This window comes from Phocoena sinus, chromosome 7 (genome assembly GCF_008692025.1).
Source record: "Phocoena sinus isolate mPhoSin1 chromosome 7, mPhoSin1.pri, whole genome shotgun sequence".
Classification (NCBI taxonomy): domain Eukaryota; kingdom Metazoa; phylum Chordata; class Mammalia; order Artiodactyla; family Phocoenidae; genus Phocoena; species Phocoena sinus.
Window position 1 is genome coordinate 73145483 of NC_045769.1, and position 17042 is coordinate 73162524.

General features: G+C 34.1%; 1 protein-coding gene across 20 annotated transcripts in view; it reads left to right on the forward strand.

The window, feature by feature from the left end:
* BAZ2B (bromodomain adjacent to zinc finger domain 2B) overlaps nt 1–17042 on the forward strand; it is a 302457-nt gene that overhangs the window by 228074 nt on the left and 57341 nt on the right. For 15 of the 20 annotated variants that reach the window (XM_032638481.1, XM_032638496.1, XM_032638485.1 and 12 more), the window contains 5 exons: nt 3422–3487; nt 5174–5239; nt 6655–6699; nt 6919–6951; nt 8181–8246. In XM_032638481.1, the coding sequence (XP_032494372.1) occupies nt 3422–3487; nt 5174–5239; nt 6655–6699; nt 6919–6951; nt 8181–8246 (276 nt within the window). The remainder of the gene's footprint in view (nt 1–3421; nt 3488–5173; nt 5240–6654; nt 6700–6918; nt 6952–8180; nt 8247–17042) is intronic. The other 5 variants (XM_032638484.1, XM_032638493.1, XM_032638488.1 and 2 more) reach the window with 2 other exon arrangements.

A 17042-nucleotide genomic window follows, 5' to 3' on the forward strand; every position in this document is an offset into this window, starting at 1 on the left:
AATTAAGTATAGGTAAATAAAGTAATTTTAAAATCCTTACAGGTAAAGTATTATATGACAAGATATTCAACTTTATTGAAGATGGGAATGTGTACGCTACTCTCCCATCTCCGTATATTCACTGTAATCATTAAAGCAGAAAGGAAATGGGGGTAACTAATATTCTTTTAAAAAGTTTCAATGGCAAGTAGTTACTTCTGAGTATGAAATGAAGCCAATTGTGTTATTATATAAATAGCTGCTAAATAAATGGCTTGGATTGGATTTGATGTGGCTGTCTCGAAGGTTCTTTCCAGTATTGACTAAAGTCGTATGATTAGAAAGAGTTGATATGGAATTGGGATTCAGAATTTAGTTTACAGTCTGGCAGACTGTAAGAGTTGAATATGGGCTCTGCTACGTAAGAATTTTGTAACCTTAGATGAATTTCTTAACTTCTAAGTCTCTGTTTCCTCCACTGTGAAAGAAAATAACTGCATTATCTGAAGATTAAATGAGGTGATAAATGTAAAGTACATGCAACAGTGCCTGGTACAAAGCAAATGCTCACTTTTTAAAAGATGATATAAAACACCAAACTGCATAGTAAACTCTTTTACCGTAATTTAAAGTAGTCAGCAGTAAACTTGAATTCCTTTAGTTTGTTAATTCCAAATAGTTTGTTAATTGTCACTGCTAAAGACACTATAAGACTGACTTATAAATATCCAGTCTAATGAATGCCTTTATTAAAATATAAATATTTACTGTATATCACATATATATAAAAATAAGTTTATGTTTCATTTTAAAGTGAAATACTATTGTTTCTAAATATTATACCTTTTTATAGCTCATCCTATTTCCTAATGGCTAGAGGTCCATCAAATCTTATCAGCACTTTAAATTCAGCTTTGTGACCCTAAAGTCTTGAAGTGGCTACAACCTAAATATACATGGTTTTTGCCGCTCATCAAAAAATCAGCTGCATAGCACAAGGAGATCAGCTCTGTGCTTTGTGACCACCTAGAGGGGTGGGATAGGGAGTGTGGGAGGGAGACGCAAGAGGGAGGAGATATGGGGATATGTGTATATGTATAGCTGATACACTTTGTTATAAAGCAGAAACTAGCACACAATTGTAAAGCAATTGTACTCCAATAAAGATGTTATAAAAAAAAAAAAGCATTGGAGAACCAACGTTTCAGCAACGTTAATACAAATGAGCTGATCGTAGAGTTTTGTCAAGATATTTATCTGAGGCTAGTTTCAGAATACAATCTGACTTATTCCGTATTGCCAACAAAGTGAATCAAAGTATAGCTTAGGTCTACTCACATAGTCAGTTACATAATGCCTATTTTAAAGTCAGCTTTAGATCTAGAATAAAATAGTAGCATGTGCTTCTGGATTATTTTTTCCACCTAGTAGGCCAGTATCACCATATAGTCCTCAAGACAATATTCTGGAAGCTTACAGAAGCATTATTATGAAGCAGAAGGAACAAAAGCATTGGAATGTGACCAAGGCTCTGTATTTACTGTTTGATTTAAGGCCAAATATTTACTCTCTAGGAACTTTAGCTTTCTATTAGGTAAAAAGAAGATAATTTCAACTCTTTTCGTGATCAATAAGATATTTTATGTAGAGTGCCCAGTTGAGGGGTTGGATACCCAATATTATAAAGTGAATCTGTATTATAGTAACTTATAAATAATGTTTATCTCTACTAATGCTAATGACACCACTACCATATATATGTGTGTGTGTATATATATGTCTATGTATGTCTATGTATGTATATATTGAGATCAATAACATCAGTGTACATAAAAAGAAATGTTTAAAAACGTTAAAGTATAGCTTGCAAAGGTACAGCTAGCATCTGGAAATTGGAACAGGTATTATAACATTGAGCAGTATAAAATGTGTTCGCTCCGGAAATCCTACGACAAATGCAATTTGCTAGTAGGAAAATTGGGGTGTTTGGGGGCAAACGATGTATTATTATTGAGTACCAGTTTGGGACTTTCAAAGGGGTTTCTGAACATGAAATTGTTAACATTGTGCTGATAGCATATGAGTTAATGTTTTTAAATCAAAATGTGAAGTTTTATCAAACTTTAATCACTGAATTCTAAAACAATAACTAGTACATTAAATTTAGACAATGTGAACACCAATTATGCCATTGGAATCATTCTCTAGAATGTTAAATTGTAATTAAGCCTTTTTAAAATAATATTACAGATTGTTTCTGAATTTGGCTTATTGTAGTAGTTAAAAGCAATGTAGGGCTTCCCTGGTGGCACAGTGGTTGAGAGTCCGCCTGCCGATGCAGGGGACACGGGCTCGTGCCCCGGTCCGGGAAGATCTCACATGCCGCGGAGCAGCTGGGCCCGTGAGCCATGGCCGCTGAGCCTGCGCGTCCGGAGCCTGTGCTCCGCAACGGGAGAGGCCACAACGGTGAGAGGCCCGCGTACCGCAAAAAAAGAAAAAAAAAAAAAAAGCAATGTAATATTATCATGTTATTCATCATGTGAAGTAAGAAATTATAGTATGGAAATTGTTAATGATAATCGATTACAGTTGTGTGGCACCACACACTTTTTTTTATTATAAATTTATTTATTTATTTTGGCTGCGGTGGGTCTTCGTTGCTGCCCGCGGGCTTTCTCTAGTTGCGGTGAGTGGGGGCTACTTTCCGTTGCAGTGCGCGGGCTTCTCATTGCAGTGGCTTCTCTCATTGCGGAGCACGGGCTCTAGGCACGCGGGCCTCAGTAGTTGTGGCTCGCGGACTCCAGAGCGCAGGCTCAGTAGTTATGGCACACGGGCTTAGCTGCCCTGCGGCATGTGGGGGTCTTCCCAGACCAGGGCTCAAACCCGGGTCCCCTGCATTGGCAGGCGGATTCTTAACCACTGTGCCACCAGGGAAGCCCCTGCCACACACTTTTTTAAGCATTTTAAATTTATTCATGACATAGTGAGAGAGGGCAAACACCTCTCCCTATTTTATACAAGAGTAGTTATTCTTTGCTCAAGATCATCATATGAATGACAGTAACTCAGGACTAGCCTTAGGTTTTCTCACTCCTGATACACGATTTTTCTACTTTTCTGTCCTATTTTTATTTAAAACTAAGTATAATTGTAACTGCAGATACTTATAAAAATTCACAGGCTAAATGAGTTTAGTTTATGTAGTTTCTGTATTCATATTTAGCATTTGTATTTTACAAATTGTTTTGAGAAATTTTATAAAGTCATATTAATTTGACATGAACTTACATATGATGTTAAACTAAACAAGTTTTACATCCACCATGGGCAACCTTTGGTAACTCTGTATTTATATCTCAACTTACTTGATTTGACTTAAATACTTTTCACCTAGATATTTAGTTTATTTTATTATCTTAAATTATTATAATTTTTTCTACAGGAAAAAATTAAGAGAATACAACAAATCAGAATGGAAAAAGAGCTTCGAGCCCAGCAAATTCTAGAGGTAGAATTCTTAAATGTGATGTGATTAAAGTAATATAGTCATATATTTTAAAGTCTCCAAAAATAAAAATCTTACCTACGTATTCTGTCACTTATACAAATTAATATGTCCATCAGAAACTCTCTTTAAGCATAATGCATAGAGTAAGACCGTATCTGATCGTTATTTAGCAGACTCATCTAATCCTAACAACCCAGGAAATAAGACAAAAGAGAAGAAGAAAACAGGGAAACTTATGAACAGCCAGTATAGGTGTCGTAAGGTTCATGTGCTGAAACTCGTGTTCTTTGCTTTTAGAAAACTCATTAGGACTTATAGTCAGATATTTAATTTAGAAATAAAACATTACAAGAGTGAAAGTAGAATTTAAACGTAGAAACAGTATAATCAGCTTGTTTTTCTGGCTTCTAATATACCCTGCTTCCCCACAAGCTGATGGAATAGGACTAGAGGACATATATTGGAATCAGTAGAATGATAGCCGCAAGATAGCAAGGGAAAATACAGAAAAACTCCAACCAGCATGTATAGGGATTCAAAAGCCTACCAAGAGTCTGTAATCTTTTAGTTGAATAGCAGGCAATTTTCAACACCTTAGCAGCTGAAAGGCATTACTCTGTGGAACTGTACAGTATAATAACTGATGTTCAGAATAATTGCCCCAAGTCATCAAGAAAAAGCCAAATTATATTTAGTGTAGTGTGTCTAAACAGTATATGTCTCAAAATTATTTCCATCCAAAATAGTGAAAATAAACGTTTAATGTTCAAAATTGCTATAACCTCCCAGCTATTCAGGAAACTCTTGGTATAAACGATTTATTCCCTGAGGGTGTCAAATAGCTGAAGTGTTCTATGTTACATGATTATTCCTTCTAGAAATATACACATGTTTCCTTATCCATTTCAAATTAATTTTTAAAATCCAGATCAAAAGTACTCCTACCTTCAAGTAAATTGACAATAGCTACTGGATAGTTATCAAACTACTAGATAATTAATGACTTTAACATTATGACGCTCAGATTTGTTATCATGACCTTGATATTCAAAATGTACTTCATGAAAGATTAGAAGTTTCTGTTCTATCTTTTTAAAAAAACCTTGAATTTAATCACAATATACAGCTAGAGAAAATCAGATTTAATGTGTTTCATTTATATCAGCTGAGTAATGGATTACTTTATCTCAAATTTCAAATATTAAAAAAATCCAAATAGACATGTTCATTTTTAAATGTGTTACTGATTTATTATTTAAGTAACTTTTATTATCACTTAAAATCTATCCCATCTTCTAAATTTTTTATGATCATGTTTTACTTTTAAAAATCAGGAAAAAAAGGAAGAATTATATAAAATAATTTTTTCTGTGATTAAGTTTTAATGTAAAATAATAAACACTCAGTTATTTCAGACTTTTAATATAGAGTTTGAAGAAGTCAAGAAAAGCTGACATACTCTTATGAATTTAAGAATTTTTTATATCTTAATGCTAATTTATACATTAGAAATGAAATTAGTATGTTAAATACAATATTGACTGTGGGAAAATGTGTAATTGTTTACATATATGTTCCATGTTGTTTTGTACCTGTGAGGCATGTAGCTCCATTTTCAAGTCATAGGTTACTTTCAAGTTGCAGTGGTGCTGTTGCATGACTTTGAGACCTGTTTTGCATGCACAGGCAAAAAAGAAAAAGAAGGAAGAAGCAGCAAATGCCAAATTATTGGAGGCCGAGAAACGAATAAAGGTTAGTTTAGATGAGAATCAGTTTTCATTTTTCAAAAATAAAAGCTGTATGATATTATACCAGTATCAATTATATTTAAAAAAAGCCCTCCTCAAAATGACTATCTAAAAAAATGTTTAGCCCAGATAAAACATGTGTATAGTGTGTGTTTTTATTGTATGTATATTGTATGTATTTTTTTATATTTCGTTATACAGGTTATATGTGATAGTTTGAGCTCTTTAAATAGCAGACCAAATCAGAAATGCAAACTATTGCATAATACCTGTATATAGTTTTGATGGATAAGATCTCCCCAGAGCTATTTTGTATCATTTATGTTTAAGTTTCAAATTGTGTTCCAAATCCGATTCTCTCCTTAGATTATAACGTTCTCTTTGTTAATGTCTAATAACTGTTTTAACTATTAAAAAGTGAAAAGCCTACAGAAACAAAAACCTAACTTTATCAGCTATAATTTGCCAATAATAAAATTAGCCATTGTTATATATTGTAACTTGATGTGTTGTTTGGGGATGTTTTGGTTTTGATTTTCTGGCGTGAAACATAAGAGAGTTGGACCCTCACTCCCCCTCCAGCCTCCACCCCGACACACATTACACCCCTACCTTCCATTTTTTTCTGATAGTTATTTACTGAAATTGGGCAGCCATGTGGTCCTACCAGTTCAAGAAACAGCCACTACAGCTATATCTTATAAAACCAGGGAACTGTTTGTTACCTTTTTCTACATAGACTCTCTTACTTTGTTCTTTAAATTTCTACTCCTTTTCAAAATGGCTGCCCTTAATATTAATTAATCCGTATTTTATCTTTATAAAAAGATTCAAATTGGTGACATTCCCAGAACTGTTTATATTAAGCCCTACCCCTTTGGGATGGTGCCCTCAATCATAGGTGGGCATAAAAATCTCAAGCTTATTCCTTTTCTCTTGTCACTTTCATTCCTACACAGTGATGGAAATGATATAGATGCTGTTAATCCCAGAGTGTATTTAGGGATTTATATTCAGAGTGGAGAGAGTTTTAATTAGCTAGATTTGAGGGTTGTTTCATTATGTTTTCTTTCTTTTTTTTTTTTTTTTTTTTTTTTTTTTAGTGCCAGTTGTATCTGATATGCTCTAGCTAGTCAGTTCAGTGAATGGGTCATTGAAGTGTGTCTACTATTAGGTCACTGAATTTTAACTCTAAATGTCTACTGAATAAGGATCCTTGCTCCTGTCCTACAGTTTTTATATATTAGGTAGAACCATATGAAGTTGCCACTATATAAGTAAAAAATTATTGGATGTTTGCAGTTTCATATGGTTCAACCTAATGGAAGACTATAGAATCTCAGAAAAGGAACTTTTAATACTTGTTGCGTGTTCTAAAATTTCCCTAAAAATCCATCTTAAAAGTTTCTTATTTTTAAGGAAAAAGAAATGAGAAGACAACAAGCTGTTCTTCTAAAGCATCAGGTCTGTAGACACATAGTTATACAGTTGTCGAAATGTACATTTTATAATTTTTCTTAAATCTATTTTTGGAAAAATCTTCAAGATATTTTCTTTAAAAGTTCCAGTATAATTCCTGCTTAAATTCCTGGTTTTGGGATTGGTGTCTTTCGGGGGGTTAAAAATTGGTTTCATGACTCTGTGATTTCTGTTTCATAATGTTGTGCCAACTCTTTCTACCAGGAGTTGGAGAGGCATAGACTAGATATGGTATGGGTATGTTTATTTCTGTACATCTAACACCGCATTGTGATTTGGTTGTGATATGGTTGTCATAGCAATGCATAAAGTGTAGCACTGGCTGCTGTCATATTACATACTGCTGCATGGCTTTACAGCACAGTGCATTGCATACATCTGCTTGTCTGTCTATAAAGAAATATGGTACATTTCCAAGATTTTCAATTGAATTGGGCAGGCCTTACATAAGGCTGCTGTCTAAAAGTTTACGTTACTGATGTCACAGTGAAAGTTGGATCACTATCCAATTAGATACGACTATGACCCATATTCTCCCATCATTCTAGATGCAAAACTGCCATTGAATACAATGGGAATTTTGAGTTAGGTTGATGAGAGAATATGAAATATATTCTGGTTTTATGGACAAATTTTAGAAATTTTTAGAAATATCCCTTTGGGGGAACCACGTATATTTAATCAAAAAGAATGATTCAGTACTATAGCTATGTGACTTTTTTATTTTAAAGTAAAATGAGACTATCGAAGTAAGCTAATGCTTACCTTATTTTCATACTGTGCCTTTTGGATTCCACTGACGAGCCCATGGTGCAGCTTTTGTGGCTTTAAATAGTGCATCAAGTGGCAGACATCAGTAAACAGGAATATCCCATTTCATTGATGTTGTTATATGAATCATGCCTATAACAGCTTGAAAAAAACTTTCTAATTTGTCGGTGGCTTATTGGATTTACAAAATGATAGTGTACTTGAAATAAAAATAACTAATTCTAAAGCCATGAAGTAAAAGTGAATACAAATCAATTTCTACCTGATCTAAAAATTTAAGAACAGCACAACCTTTGGTTTAATTGGCTGTAGTACATATTTGTGGTTTTTCTAATAGCAGATGTAAGGTAACTGACCTGTTCCAGCCAACCATTATGCTTTTTGTTCTGCCAGCTTTTGAAGGAGCATCACAACTGACCATAAGTAAACCTTGTATGCTTCTGTTTACACTGTCTCCATGTTCATTGCTTTACCTTTTTGCTTTTGATTGTTCTTGTATTTGCTTTCTAAACCTGAACTAAAACATGCACAGACTGGCCATTCTTGTCTTATATTTAGTATTTACTGTGACTTGTCTATAAATGCTAAACATGCTATACCGAGTTTTTTTGTTCTGTTTTGTTTTGTTTTTCCATTTGAAAATCAAACTATTAACTATGGTTGAGTTATATTCCTAATTTTATCTGGCCTAATAGGAACGAGAGAGAAGGAGACAACATATGATGCTTATGAAAGCTATGGAAGCGCGTAAAAAAGCAGAAGTAAGTGTATGTTTCTGGAAAAATATTATCTTGTCATAAATTAATATTTTTTCTTAAAACATTGGCTCTTCAAGGTATAGATTTTTTGGAGTAGGGATTGTCATGATTTACCGACTCTCATAAGCAAACTAAAGGTTAGAGATAGTAACCAAGTGTTAGAACATAAAAGGATCCATAGGATGGATTCCAATGTATGAGTTAATTTTCTTGGCTAAGATTTTAATTACCTTTTTAAAATATAGTGAATGGCATTCATTTGGATAAAATGAATTCTTCTTACTGTGACCAGAGTTTCACAAAATTACAGCATGCCTAGACAAGTCCTATGTGTCCTAATTCAAACATCAGTCAGTTCAACCGTGGACTTCTGCCCTCAAAATTACTCTTTAGCATTCTATGTGTAAAATTAGGCCTAAATACTATCTTTGAAATAGACTTTTACCATATACTTCAGAATAAGAAAATTATTGCAATAAGTCAAAATGAACTTATATGGATGTTAATAGAAATCACTTAAAGGTTAAAAAATGTTACAAAGGAATGCATTCTGAATTAAAACAGTTGAATAGAGGTCTGGCCATTATAACCAGGGCTTTGGAGTTTCAGAGACTCAGATACCTATGCTGGCTCTAAACCAACTTGCTTTAAGCTCGTCAGGTTATTTCTTCTTTAAAATTGAGATAATGATTCTGGTAGGATTATAAGATTATCAAGTGGGATAAGCATTTAATAAATAATAATTAATGAAAATGAGACTATTTGGTCTAGAAGTTGAGTGCCCTATATTTCAGTTTTTTAGCCTCAGCTGTGGCTTAAACTCTCATTACAGATTTCTGATATGAAGGCACAGTATGTGTATTGTTTAGGAACCTGGACATTGTAACCAAGTGATCAGGATTTGAATTTTAATTTCAGTACATTCCAGCTATATGACCTTGGGCGAGTTATTTAACCTCTCTGCGATTCAGTTTTTTCGTCTGTAAAATGGAGATGATACTAATTCCTATTTCATAGGGTTTGTAGTTATGATTAAATGGGTGTGTGTCTATATGAGCGTATGTGTAAAGTTCTTGGAACGGTGCCTGGCACCACATAGTGCCTACTTACTTATCATAATAAGTTATTTATTACTATGTAGGTGTTTTTTTCCTTACTTGTTAATTATCCAGGGCCACTGACACCCTCTACACCTAACACAACAAGGGAATCTACACAAGGATTTATAACCACAATCTCTGAAAAATGACAGGCAGGGAAAGAGAGAGAGGTGACAGATTCCAGGATTGGGCATGGCTGCGAACTCTGTTCCCTTCTGAACACAGTGGCGGGAAATGTAGGGAAGGGGATTAATTAAAATTCTAAAAGCTCGACCTAATTTTCTCCTATCTGGAGAGATGGGAACTGAGGGAATAACTCAGGGGAAAGACCTGGAATATCCCTCAAGAGTCAAGTTCTTCCCTGCCAGGTATTCCTCTTACCAGAAGGACCAAGAAGAGCCAGGGCTTGTTATTCTGATTTTTCCTCTTGGAGAGGAAAGCTAAAGAAAGGCAGAATAATGAAAATAGCCAAGAGCATTATCTCCAGATGTACTAGGATTTGGTAGAAGGGGACACCCAAGAGAATAGTAAGGATAAGATCATCCGAGGGAGTGAATGCTCAGGTTAAGAGGTACCCAAAATGCCCAAAAGTCATGACCTCTCTCACTGGTTTTTTTATATTTGCTCTGTGGCCTGGGAGGAGAGTAAGAAAAGCTGCTGAAGAGAGGTGAGTAAGATCTGCATTGAGTGGAAGGTAGCAGCCATGGGATAAATGAAGATAATTCAAATGAAATCTTCTAAGAATCTCTCAAGACCCAAGAGCATCTTTCATGGGAAAAGGATATAACCTTGACTAGATAGAGTGAAATCAGGTACACTGCCTTCCAATAAAACTTGGAAAGGGATATGAGAAACCGGGTACAGCTCTCCCTCTTCTAGCTACCTTCATCCTCAGAAAAAAGGAACATGAATAGCATACAAAATACTCTTTAATTTGAAGTACTTTGAAACATAAAAACAATTATCAGATAAAGTGAGAAGAAACTAAAGGAAAATTAACCCACCTACATTGGAGCAATGCAAGTTCGTGATAGGGCTGCCCATATCAAGCATGAGTAATTAGAAAAGAAATGCAAGAAAACTATGCCAAAATATCAAACCAAAAATATATGTGTGTACGCACGTGTGCATGCATGTATACATAAAGTAACAGCTTAAAGCATAATAACTTAAAGAACCTGTTTTCCCTGCTTTCATTCTTGCTTTCCTCAGCACACTCCCTATGCATTCTCCACAGAGTAGCCGGAGTGATCTATTCAAAAAAGAAACCAGATTATATCTGTATAAACACTATCCAGTGGCTTCTCATTACAATAGTAATAAAGTCCAAATTCCTCACCAATGACATATCAGACCCACATGCTCTGACCTCTGCCACCCTCTCCAACTTTACCTTATACAATTTGTACCTTATGTACTATGTTCCAGTCATTTTTGTCTTTTTATTATTTCTAAACAAAGGGTCTTTACTGTTGCTGTTCTTCCACTGAATATTCAAGTGGTTCTTATCTATTGTTCAGTCATAGGTCAAATATTAACTTATCAAAGAGGCCTTCCCAGAACAGAGTACATTATATGTTTTCTGTCTATATAATTTTCTTTACATAATAATAATAAAGTCATTTTACTTTATTCTAGGTGGTTTTCTTTTTTTAAGCACTTAGGAACTATTATTTAAAATAACAATACAATAACATATGTTACAAATAATCCTTTATCAGGATGTTTGAGAGAATCCTATAGGTAAAGCTGAATTCTTAAAATGTTGTTATCCTCTGATAACTATAGACCTGTGAACAGGACTAGAGAATTTTACCAGTTATTCAGATTTTTTTTTTTTTTTTTTTGGCCACACTGTGCGGTATGCAGGATCCTAGTTCCCTCCGACCAGGGTTCAAACCGCGAACCCTGCATTGGGAGCCGTGTAGTCTTCTTAACCACTGGACCACCAGGGAAGTCCCCAGTTATTCAGATCTTAAATTGTGTTCCTCTATTGAATGATACCTATAGATCTTAGTAATCAACTAAGTATGTTTTCACATTTCTTAAAAGACTATTGTGTACACAGCATTAAATTAGATGCTGCAGGAAAAGCAAAAAAATTAAAGATGCTTTTTATCATATCAGAGAGAGAAATCTTTACAGTATAAACAGTTAAGCAGTGACTAGGCATATATTTTTACTGATAATCCAAACTTTCACCATATCTTTTACATAAATTTACACCTCCGTGAATATTAACAAACCCTTCCTATGTCTATTTGTTCATTTCTTCGTTATTAATGTGCATGAGATGTAACTAGAGTAATGCCAGTAATGGGCACATCTTGGCTTCATATTCTGCCTCTTATTACCTCCTAATAGCTCAACTGCAATTTTTTCTGTTATTAACTGTTAAAAGAACAAACTTTATTGTAAAGTTAAAGCCATATGATACTTAGGCAGGGCTAACTCAAAATTCTAAAATAGCCTATGTGTAACCCTTGATTCTAAACTTTAATACCTTTAGACATTTAATTATTAAGTTGTGAAGAAAAAAATAAGATAAACAAAAATGCTGATGTTATAGGTAATGTTTATAGAATTACGAGGTTAAAAAATTAATTGCTTTCACCTTGTTAATTAAAAATCTCTTATAACATCTGAATTTATTCCAAGAAACTCCCATAGTCATCAAAAAGGTAACACAAACACCATTTTTATGTTTCTTTGTGTACACTACACTGATCTTACTTTTTGATTTAGTGTTAACTTATTTTTCACTAAAATCATCCCAAATTTATATTGGTCCCCTAACTTAGGAATCTAATTTCTATAGTTTTTCCTTTATATAAAGCTATAATTAATAAGAATATTCAGACATATAAATTACCTTACTTATTATTATATTAATTTTAGTGTATCATCATAGTTCATAAATATTTTTATTATATAATGTAAGAAAGGATAATCTTTAGCTTCATGAATAAAAAAGGCTTATGTCCTAGTATAATTCAAGTCTTACAATATATTTGTGCTCTCATTATTACTAATCACTGGAAACTTAGGTTGGTTTAACCAGTGTGACAAAGTTGCTCAAAATCTCCTGTTTCATTTATAAAAACTTCAAACTATGTCAGTCACAAGTTTATAAACACTTTACTCATATTATCTGAATAATCAACCGTAGTACCCGTAACAGAGTCTTTTGTATATGTATCTCCCCGAGGATCAATAAACAACAAAAGGTTGTTAAACATGCGTCTATTACAGAATGACTATGTCAGCACTTTAGGAGACAAAACCATAAAATAGAAGAGAGTAGTTCAGGTTTCAGAAATCATCTAATAATTTGCAGGCATAAAAAATGTATCACCCATTCAATGATTCAAGTCATGAGAATATTTTATAATCCTATATTTATACTAATCATTACTTAGTGAAGAATAAAAAGAATTGCTCATGTAGATAGTTTTGTTTAAACAAACCCATTTTTCAGTTGAAGATATAATAAATGTACTTATATGACATACTTGTGTATTGTACTTTATATAATGTACTTAATTTCAATTTTAAAATTAAATTGTCTTTAAAAACATGTAAGGACTTCCCTGGTGGCGCAGTGGTTGAGAGTCCGCCTGCCGATGCGGGGCACACGGGTTCGTGCCCCGGTCCGGGAAGATCCCACATGCCCCGGAGCGGCTGGACCTGTGAGCCATGGCCGCTGAGCCTGTGCGTCCGGAGCTTGTGCTCCGCAACGGGACAGGCCACAGCAGTGAGAGGCCCGCGTACCGCAAAAAAAAAACCCCCAAAAAACCCCATGTAAAATGATTTTATATTAACTATTCAGTAAAATGTTAAATGTCATACACATTTAAAAGATACATGCAAATTTTGGAACGAATTATTATCAATGTAATTTAGATGTATTAAAATCTCTACTTATCTGAATCAAGAATTAACAATTTTGATTTTAATTTAGGAGACATTTGTATAGTAGTAGCTACTCCAAGAATATTTGGTGATAGTTAATCTAAAGTAAGTACAGACTTTTGTGTACTACTTTGGTGGATTTTATGAAAATGTGATAACTGAAAATTTTTACCCTTTTTAAATAGTATTTTATATCGATACCTGTAAAATACAATAAAATATAATATAAATAATATATAATTTTATTAAAAATGTTAAATATAAGGATTTCTTTTATCATGGATTCATAATTTTTTCATTTGTTTAAACTTAATTTATTATTACATTTTAAATGTAAAAATAGGCCCTTTAAAAAAAATTACCCTGATTTTTCTACTCACGCTCAATATGTGACATAAAATAGTATCACTTTTATTCTTTATATCTGTCTTCTATAAATGGCTTATGTTATTAATCTTATTTACACTTTATTCTTCTTGCACCCTGAGGTAAATCTGTGTCTCTTAAAGAATATTTATGTCTTTGAAATTTAAGTGCAGTTGCTGTGAAAAGAAATGTAATTTCCTAATTATGCCCAGAGCAAACACCTAAGAGACCCAGTAGAATCATAAAATACAGGAAACATAGGCATCTTTGCAACATGGCCTCTTAAAAATGGCCTGTTTGGCAATTTGATAAGTTGTAAAACTTTATAATAACAGATCCTCCTACCACACTCATTGCTTAGTTTTTCAACTTCTATGATTCTAAAATAGAATAAATTCATTTCATACCTTTGTTATTTTGCTATAGAGTTCTAGAAATACTTTCAGTTATGCGTTTAGAGTCCCTAAAATAATCCTTTTATGCATTAAAATTTTTCACCCTATGTATCTTAGGCTATTTAGTGTAATCTAAATTTAACACTTTTGCTATTGAAAAGTGTTGCAACTTTGAATGAAATTTAAATGACTTCTTAATTAGGATATTAGTAATATTTTAATACAGAAAATTTCATTACTATAATTAAGATGATAAAAAGATATTTTATTGTAAATGACATATATACCAAGAATCTACATTTATTTCATAAATTTTTACATCTAGAAAACTGCGTAAGGATGGGGAAAGCTGGGAATAAAGGCCCCCATAAATTGGAAGGAGGCATTCTAATTTGCTTGTAATTGTTTATAGTCAATCTAAAATATAGTTAAGAGCTATATTTCGTAGTCATTTGTAGACACTGTAAGTTATTGCCCTGAAATTTAAACAATGTGGCATTTGTAGATTTAATCATTCAGCAAATTAATCAACGCTTAAATAATTTTTATATGCTAATGCACACTGTATATGTCCATTAGAGACATATGATAACTATTATAGTTGGAAATAAGAACAATATTTAGACCAGTGCGAGAGGAAAATTGCACTGATACAGGCTTGAGTTGTCAGAGACAAAGATAATATTAAAAACTCTCCTGAGGGTTTCTGGCAAATTATACTGCTGGGAATTGAATAGGTCCATAAAGAGGTGCAGAAGTTGGTTCCTCTGATCTCTAGAAGTTCACACTACAGTGCGAGAGATCAACTTTAAACAAATAATTGGCACTCAGTGCAATAAATGCTGTAATAAGTTATGTGGAAGCTCAAAAAAGGGAAATGTTAAAACTCCTGAACTAGCTGTGGGAAAAAATAAAACACGGGCTTTATTTTTGTGTGAAGTAGGAAGGGCTATGCATTCCAGTCAGAGGGGATGACAGGTACATAAATACAATGTTGCAACTAAACAGGACCTCTGGGGTCTTGGGAGGAAGGTACAAAGAGGGGGTTAGTCAATTTTAAACTTGTGCATATACCTCTCTTGGCTTTGCTGCTTTTCCTCCTCTTCTTCCCCCTCCTCCCCCCCTCTCCCCCCTCTCCCCCCTCTCCCCCCTCTCCCCCCTTTCCCCCCCTCTCCCCCCACCCTCCTCCCCCCGCTCCACCCCTCATGATCATTATCATTATCATCCAAGCAGTGCCTCAAACTGGTTACACTGTTTGCTCAACACAGTTGTATCACAAAATGTGCCTAGAGTTTGGGAGATTCGCTGAGAATCATGAGATAGGAGACCAGAACTTGTGTGGGGCTAGATTGTGACTGTCTTTATATGCCATTTTAAATATTAGTTGATCGTTGAGGGAATCCTAGAAGCTCTGGTTCTTTGAGAGTCATTTTGTACCAAAACCACAGGATTTGTATTAGTCCTATACAATTCAGTAGAAGTCACTAAATAAATTAGTGAATAAATGCATTAAATTTAGAGACTCCACGTTTCCCTTAAAGTATCCCATTGAGGGAGTAGATGCTTGTCTTTAAGTAATAAAGGTCCTATGAATTTCTAAGATTTCTTGCAAACCTCCATTTCATCCTAAGGTATAGATGTCACCTTTACATTCTATTCCATATTATGGACATGCTTTTTTAATTTGAAAGATACTGCATATCACTAGGTAAAAATAATATCCAAGAATCGTGCTTTCTCAGCTCTTGGCTGGGAATGTATTACTTCTCCACTCCTCTCTGTCTCCCCCTTGGCATGCTCTGCCACAGCAGTCAGCGTGCTGTCTTACCAGTGATAATTGAAATGGAGATGGTTAAGATATGGGCAAAAATGCTAATATACTAGAGGAAGCAATAGTGCTAGGTTAAAATTATAGGTAAGAGCTATAATTAGGTAAGACGATTAAGAGAAATTAGGAATAGGAAGGAGGTGGAGGTTTTTAATTAGGATTTGTATGCAAGATGGGAATAATGACCTTCTTAACTGGAGTACACCAATATAAGGAGGTAAGGAAACAATAGATGTTTATCAGGAATAGCAAATAGTTTGACTAAATTTACATAGACTATAACAGTGGGAGATAAGGTTGGAAAAGAAGAGAGTCCTGAATTCAAAAGTAAGGATTTGGACTTTATTTTGGCAAAAATAAAGAAAATTGAAAGACGTATGTGGTAATAGTTTAGAATTGCCTGTTGATTCTACCATTATTTCTCCTCTAATAAATAAGAGTTGTATTTGATTTGATCGTGGGCAGAGGACAATGAGATATAACCTCACACCTGTCAAAATGCCTATTATCAAAAAGACAAGAAGTAACAAGTGTTGGCAAGGATGTGGAGAAAAGGGGGTGTTTGTCCACTGTTGGTGGGAATGTAAACTCGTGCAGCCACTATAGATAACAATATGGAGGTTTCTCAAAAACTTAAAAATAGAACTACCACATGATTCAGCAAGCCCACTCCTAGGTATTTATCCAACGAAAATGGAAACACGAACTCGAAAAGATACATGCACCCCCATGTTCACTGCCTCACTATTTACAATCGCCAAGACATGGAAGCAACCTATGTGTTCATCAATAGATGAATAGATAAAGAAGATGAGATATATGTATATACACAATGGAATATTACTCAGCCATAAAAAAGCATGAAATCTTACCATTTGCGACAGCATGGATGGACCTGGGGGGTATTGTCTTAAGTGAAATAAGTCAGACAAAGACAAACACCATATGATTTCACTTATATGTAGAACCTAGAAAGCAAAACAAACATAAAACAGAAACAAGCTTGTAGATACAGAGAACAAACTAGCGGTTGCCAGAGGGGAGGGGGATTGTGGGGAATGGATGAAATAGGTGAAGGAATTAAGATGTCAAGTTATAAAATAAATAAGCCATGGGGATGTAATGTACAGCATAAGGAATATAGTCATTAATATTGTAATAATTTTGTATGGTAACTAAACTTGATTATGGTGATCAT